Genomic DNA, 8,053 nt, shown 5'->3' on the forward strand with positions numbered 1-8,053 from the left:
ACAAAAACAAGACTAAGACAAGTATAAAACACAACAATACAAGTTACAGTGCAGTGTAATGCTGTGTTCCCACCAAATGCGAATTCACAAATTTGCGCGTCAAGATTACATACAAAGTCAATGCAAAGGCGCCGGGCGGCGCGATGGACGCGTCTAGCGCGACGCGATGAATGCGATAGAGGCGTCTAGCGCGGCGCGATAGACGCGAAATTCGCGTCCAACGCCTCATCGCTCGAGTTGAAAATATTGAACTTTTGAGGCGAATTCGCGTGATGCTGTGCCGCGAAAGCCAATCAGCGTTGAGATTCTCCCGACGTCACTGGCGTGTGTCAACAACGTCCAGTTGTTAACACAGTAATAAACTGCTACTCACCGGAGACAGATGGACAGACGCTCCGCAGCTGAAATGGAGCGCCTGTAGGTGGTGTCCTGCCGGGAGATCCTGGCGCCAACCCTCGCCAACAGGTCCTCAAACTGGGCCCCAGTCAGCCTGAAGTACCGCTGAAAGCGGCTATCATCCAGACGGTGTTCCTGGAGGAGGTGGTGAAACTCGCTGAGCTGGATGCGCTTCTGCAGGATAGGGTGAACCCAAAAACGACGGCGTTTGGCCCTCCGACGCATTTGGGACTTCCAGAGCAGGTACAAAGCAGCGATGGTGGTTATCTCAGCCATGGTTGTCAGTGGCTACCCAGAGCTATATGATACTACGTGTCTACTCTACAGAGACCGCAACAAAAAGGAGCAGGCTTGGGTGAAAGTCGCCGAGGAGACTGGTCTACTTGGTAAGTTCTGTAAATATGTGCCTTTAATTAGTTTGCAGAATGGTTGTACTATGAACGTTAGCACTAGCTTATCTCCAGTTAGCACAGCCGGCTTCCCCGCTACTCGCGCGAATGACGCAATAACGCGAATTAACAAAATGGTCAGGCGTCGAAACTCGCGTTACGAGCGATTAAATCGCGTTCATCGCATTTGGTGGGAACACAGCATAAGAAAGGAATAAATATTTGATTTGGCAAAAGGCTGCAGAGAAATAGAAAAGTCTTCAGCCTTGATTTTAAAGAACTTAGAGTTGCAACAGACTTTCAGTGTTCTGGGAGTTTGTTCCATGTAGTGAGAGAGGCCTCAATGGTTCAAAGTGTATCAGACGGTCAGATACGTATTGGGTATTGGTATTGGGTAGATACATCTCTACCCAGTCCATCACAATACAATTACTATTTATAGAAAGCAGCTCAAATCTTGTCTATCATTAAATTATGTTGTGTATGTTGTGTATATAATGTGTATAATAGACCAGGCAAAGATACATCTCTGCCTGGTCTATCACAACAAATAACTAATATTAAATATTATCAAACAGCTACTGAGAAGAGAGGCATTTTGGATTAACTGTCCACCATTGAACCCTCGGGTATGAACGACAAACAAGATATGAGTTGCTTTTTATAAATTGATATTGTGCTATGGTAGACTCACGTGTCTGTTAGTTATTTGTTGTGATAGACCAGGCAGAGATGTATCTTTGCTAGGTCTATTATACACATTATATACACAACATACACAACATAATTTAATGATACACAAGATTTGAGCTGCTTTCTATAAATAGCAAATGTATTGTGTTGTGATGGACCAGGTAGAGATGATTCTTTGCTTGGTCTATTACAACATAATTTAATGATACACAAGATTTAATGATACACAAGATTTGAGCTTCTTTTCTATAAATAGTTAATGTATTGTGTTGTGATGGACTGGGTAGAATTGTATCTTTGCTTGGTCTATTATAACATGATTGAAGGATATATAAGATTTGAGCTGCTTTCTATAAATGGTAAATAAATGTGTTGTGGTAGAGATGCATTTTTGCATTTTTGCCTTGTCGATTATAATATGGTTTTGTACTTATAACATGTAGGGTGTTTTGCACAATTAGTGAAATGTATGACATGTCCACCAGCATTATTGCTTTGTATTTGTTTGTATGTGTATATGTTCAGTTTTTTTCTGTATTGTATCTATATTAATCATTACTTTAATAAGATGTATTTGTTTATTGTACATGATTTATTTGTACGATGGTCTTTTACTGCATACTGAAATATTGCATGCATGAAGTGTTATTTTTGCATTTGTAAAAAAGACATTTACCCACATGGATCACGTGACCAATCAGTACTTAAGAACACCAGTGTATGCTTGGACCAAACCTGTGTGAACCTGATGACGCTACATGCCAAACGCGTTGTTCACAAATAAAGATCTAGAGTAAAGTCTACGCATCAGTGTGCGGAGATTTATTCCTATTATTGTTATTTTTATTTATTTTTTATTCAATTCCGCTGAGAAATTAGCTCTTTCATCCTTGAATCAATTCACCGTGGCTATTGGAATTCAGGTCTGAATCCATGACGACACCAAAAGTTTGGTCTTGGTCTTTGGTTTTTAACTGTAAGGTGTTGGGCCACCACATCCAGCCAGAACAGCTTTAATATGCCTTGGCATTGATTCTACTGGAACTCTTACTGGAGGAATGAACACCATTTTTCCAAAAGACATTCCCTCTTTTGGTGTTTTGATGATGGTAGCAGAGAACACTGTCACACACATTGGTCCAAATCTCCCATAGGTTATCAATTGTGGCGGGACCTGGTGACTGCCAAGGCCATAGCATACAGTATGATTCACATAATTGTTTTACTCATTAAATCATTCAGTGACCCCTCTTGCCGAATGGATGGGAGCATTGTCATCAGGGGCGGACTGGGACTAAAAAACAGCCCTGGACTTTGACTCGGCCCAGCCCACAACAACCGGTGCGTGGAAACTCATCAGCCCCAGACACGGGTGTCAAAACTTAAATCTTAACACATGATACTATACCTTCCAAATTATAGCAATAGTACCAATGTTGACTAGATGTTATGTTAAGAGCATAGTGTAGAATACTCACTGAGAAAAAAACGACACAGTCCAGATGTCTCTCTGCTGAACAATACAATGCAGGTGACTGCCTGAAACACACAACAAGACATGGTATGAGTTATGATAAATCACAATGTAAAGAGGCTGTAATGTCTCTCCCATCTGCACCTGCTGCACATGGCTGCTCGATTTGCGTGACGTATGCGCTTCCTTCTTCTTCAATTTTATTGGCGGCCATAGATATCTATTGGATGGCTGGCATCCAATTTAAAGGCTGCCACCTAGCGGACTGGACGTGGAACAGTAGAGTATCAGGGAGAAAAGGGGGGGTAAAAGTGATGACTGCGTGGTGGCGGCCGCCGGCCGTCCTGGAGTACCGGCCGTTCTGTGACTCTCCAGAACCTCCAGATGGCCAGTCCACCCCTGACTGTCATTCTGAGACCACTCTGGTTGGGATAGAAATGTTTCATTGTAGAATTAAGGTGATCACTCTGAATAACTTTATATTGATTTGCAGTGACTGTTCCTCTCAGGGGACAAGTGGAAATCGTGTCAGAATTAATGTCCCCCAAAGCATAAAAGAGCCAGCACTGGATCTCTTCACTGTAGGGTTCAAGTATTCAGGGCTGTACTGATTTCTTATGCTCCTCATATGCACTTGGCTGCTTGTCAAGAATATGATGGCTGACTCATCTCACCATATCACTTTTTCCCACATCTCTGAAGACCAGTGCCTGCGGTTTTTCCACCACTGAACTCAAATTGTGCATTCATCTCTGTCATAATGGGTTTTATGTGCTACATATCCCTTTCTATGTAATTGTCGACAGACTGTTCTTGCTGACGTGGTCTGATCATGTCCTGCAAACACTTGAGGAACAGTTACTTTTCTGTTTTTTCTTTCATATTGCATTAATGCATGCACATCATGGTCATCAAATTGGCAAATCGAACACACGTTCTGATTCAATTCTTTTTCATGCCACAGAGAATTATTGCATGTTAACTGCTTAATTGTACCATGCAGTGCACTTGTGTGGAAGCATCTGCATTCATTAAAGTTTCTCTTTTAAGTTACTTTTTTCTTTGATTTCTCATCTGTCTGTATATATTTCAGGCAACATGTACACTGTAATTACAGCCAAAACATTAAGCCTGTAATAGATTATATCTTTGTTGAACTCATAATGATATTTAGAAAGGGGTGTTTATTAAATTCAACAACAAAAGAACATTTACACATTTCAGTGGGCTAATTAAGTGGATATGTTGATTAGAATGACAAAACAGTGGATCTGAATATTTGATAGAACTACCTTTCCAATCATTGTGTTGATTCTCAGACAAAAAAAAAAAAGATTAATCAGGCCTTGCCTTTTCTTCCAAACGTCAATCAGCTAAGTCAGTTTCTTAAAAGTGCAGTGATGCGTAAAAAACAGAATAATCTTTTGAGAATTGAGCATGTGCTCACATTGGCTGCTGATGTTTCTCATATGGTGGGAAAAGCTATAAAGGTCAGTTCCCAGGTCAGAGCTGCTTCAGTGAAGGGGAAGGTGGCTCATGATGGGTTGGATCATTATTATCTTATTCACTCTCCTGGTAAGGGCAAGGTCAGAAAACCAAACATGCAAAGTGATCGGGCAGACGGGCTTTATGGAATTTTCAAAAGAAGGTGATCTTTTTATAGGAGGAGTTTTCTCTATGACTAGTACACGCAAACTGGTAGATAATGGCTACCAGGCATTTCCGCACACATACTGCACAAAGTAAGTGCTTAAAATATGTTCAAATTGAATGCAGTGTATGAAAAAAATGCTTCATGTGCAGACCTGATGTGTTGCAAAATGATCAGCTGTAATTACATGTTTATTAGTAATGTCCCAACACCTAACACTGTGTTTTCAGGTGGAATGACAGAGAATTGAAGTTTGCGCGGACTGTAATTTTCACTGTGGCGGAGATTAACAGAGATTCTAAGCTCCTTCCTGGAGTGAGTCTGGGCTATAGGCTGTACAATGGCTGTGGGAGTGAAAACCTGATAAGAGCAGCCGTAGAAGCTGTAACTGGAGATGATTCAAAGGGCTGCAGTGGTCAGATCCAGGCTCTCTTAGGCCATTCATCTTCTGGAGTGAGTGAGGACATAAACATCATTCTAAGCCCGCTATCAATTCCACAGGTGGGAAAATTTCAACTACAAACTGTCTCATTTTTATTGTCATAGTTGTAGATTTATATTTCTATCTTTATAAGTTATATAGATTTACTGTATTCAACATTTTATTGTCTTTGAAGGTAAGCCATCTTTCAACTTGTGCTTGTTTGAGTGACAAAAGACTCTACCCCACATTCTTCAGAACTGTGCCAAGTGACCGCTTCCAAATAATTGGTCTGGTGCAGCTTATGGAATACTTTGACTGGCGCTGGGTGGGGATCATTTACTCTGCAAGTTTGTACTCAGAAAAAGGTACAGCTGAATTCACTAAAGAAGCAAAGAAAGTGGGCATATGTGTTGAATACACATTACCTTACTCTAAGACATCTAAATCCAAGTTGGAAGCTATTGTAAAGAAGCTAAGGGAATCCTCGTCAAAGGTGGTCTTGCTGTTTATGTCCTTGTCCTATACCAAATCGTTCCTGTCAAAAATTGAGAATTATAACATAACTGGAAAGCAGTGGCTTGGTGGTGAGTCTTGGATCACACAAGCAGACCTGGCTTCTGTTGAGAGAAAGAGTATTTTACAGGGGGCAATGGGCTTTGCCCTTCCTGAGGCATCAATACCAGATCTTGGTGAATTCTTACTCAGCTTGAAACCTTCGGATGAACCACGGAGTGCTATAATCAAAGCTTTCTGGGAGAAGTTCTTTGATTGCAGCTTCTCTCCATCAAATACCACTACTATGTGCACTGGCACAGAGGATCTCAGGACAATCTCCAGTGACTACACAGATGTGACACATTTCAGGGCTGAGAATAATGTGTACAAAGCTGTGTACTTGGTAGCCTATGCCCTTCATGCACTATTGCAATGTAAAAATGGTTCAAATCCCACCACGGGAAAGCCCTGTGTGAACAAGAATCAAGTCCAGCCTAAGCTGGTAAGGTTTTTCAGGCATAGTATAGGCTACTTTGTAATTATTTAATGATGTTGTGTGGCTAATGCAAAAACAAAATGTTTAGTTTTCATTTAGGGCAGCATTTGAATACTAAATATATAGTCCCTATTTTGCTTGCAAGTTTTATGTTTGCTAAAACTTACAAATTCTTCTTCCTTTGTAGGTGTTGGAACACATTAACTATGTGAACTTCACGACACAGAATGGAGCAAAGGTTTTCTTTGATGAAAACGGAGACTCAGTTGCCCAGTATGACTTAGTTAACTGGCAGATGAAAGAAGATGGTTCTGTTGAGATTGCAAATATTGGTCAATATGATACCTCTTTTCCAGAGGGGAAAAAATTCAAACTAAAAGAGAACACCAAAATAGTATGGGGAGGAAACAGTAATGAGGTACAGTAAAGTGAATGGAACTTGCAGGTGTAATCCAGGTTCTCTGAATGAAGAGACTATATCTCCATCCGTCGTATCTTACATGTACAGTAACTGACCCCAACGATGTCAGTTGCCCCACAAGGGTTTGTCCCTGTTTATGTGGAATATGCAAGGTGGAGACATAGTCTTGACACAATAGAGACTTTTTGAATAACAAATTTCACCTTTGCAAACATTCCAATGTCATGTCATGCCGATGATATACAAAACAATTGTTGCATTATTGAGTTTTACATGTTTTGCCTCATTAGGTGCTAAGGTCTGTCTGCAGAGAACCATGCCCACCAGGGACTCGTAAGGCTACAAACAAGTTTAAGCCTGTGTGTTGCTTTGACTGTTTTGAGTGCCCTGAGGGTACAATGAGCAATCAGACAAGTGAGTGAGGATTTTAAAACTGAATTCATTAATCGGTATTGTAGAAGGATAAATTTAAAAAAGATTGATAGAAAGAATAAAAAAATGTTTTGTTTTCATTTTGGTGAAATGGTTGTATTTCTGTATGGTTTCACTTCTTTCACAGATTCTCCAGACTGTTTGATCTGTCCACCAGAATTTTGGCCTAATGAAAAGAAAGATAAGTGTCTTCCTAAACCAACTGAATACCTTTCTTACAAAGAGATCATGGGAGCACTTTTAACTGGATTTGGCTGTGTTGGCATATTTTTATCTCTTCTGACATCAATTATTTTTTTGACCCATAAAGAGACTCCTATTGTAAAAGCTAACAACTCTGAGCTGAGCTTCCTGCTGCTATTTTCATTAAAACTGTGTTTCCTGTGTTCTCTAACCTTCATCGGCCGGCCCTCTGAGTGGTCCTGCAGGCTCCGACACACAGCATTTAGCATCACCTTTGTCCTCTGTATCTCTTGTGTTCTAGGGAAGACCATAGTGGTTCTAATGGCCTTCAGGGCAACACTTCCTGGTAGTAATGTGATGAAATGGTTTGGTCCTGCACAACAGAGGCTCAGTGTTCTCACTTTCACCCTCATTCAAGTTGTGATTTGTATTCTTTGGCTGACAATCAACCCTCCATTCCCTAAGAGGAACATGAATTACTATAAAGAAAAAATAATCTTGGAGTGTGCCCTGGGTTCAGCTGTTGGATTCTGGGCTGTGTTGGGTTATATTGGATTTCTAGCTCTCTTGTGTTTTATACTTGCTTTTCTTGCTAGAAAACTGCCAGACAGCTTTAATGAAGCCAAACTTATCACCTTCAGCATGCTGATATTCTGTGCAGTCTGGATCACATTTATCCCAGCATATGTCAGCTCTCCTGGGAAGTTCACTGTAGCTGTGGAGATATTTGCTATATTGGCCTCCAGTTTTGGTTTGTTGGTGTGTATATTTTTCCCGAAATGTTATATTATTATCTTCAGGCCAGAGCAAAACTCAAAAAAACATTTGTTGGGGAAAATACCACCAAGAACTCTTTGATTTGCAATTCAAAAGTACCCTTGAAAAAATGGCCTTAATGTTACATGTAATCTAACTTTATAGACCAACTAGATTGCTTATTCAAGTATTGCAAAAATTGGCCATTAGAACCACTATGGTCTCTTTATGGGTCAGTACCCT

At 40.5% G+C, this 8,053-nt stretch overlaps 1 protein-coding gene across 1 annotated transcript; it reads left to right on the forward strand.

Annotated features, from left to right (window-relative positions):
* The first annotated feature begins 4,477 nt into the window (after nt 1-4,477).
* On the forward strand, nt 4,478-8,053 carry LOC126404808 (extracellular calcium-sensing receptor-like). Its single transcript, XM_050068135.1, has 6 exons — nt 4,478-4,694; nt 4,834-5,104; nt 5,221-6,024; nt 6,206-6,436; nt 6,730-6,853; nt 6,999-8,053. The coding sequence occupies exons 1-6, from the start codon at nt 4,489-4,491 to the stop codon at nt 7,910-7,912; spliced, it is 2,550 nt and encodes an 849-aa protein (XP_049924092.1). The 5' UTR covers nt 4,478-4,488; the 3' UTR covers nt 7,913-8,053.

Source organism: Epinephelus moara, chromosome 2 (assembly GCF_006386435.1).
Source record: "Epinephelus moara isolate mb chromosome 2, YSFRI_EMoa_1.0, whole genome shotgun sequence".
In the NCBI taxonomy this organism is placed as follows: domain Eukaryota; kingdom Metazoa; phylum Chordata; class Actinopteri; order Perciformes; family Serranidae; genus Epinephelus; species Epinephelus moara.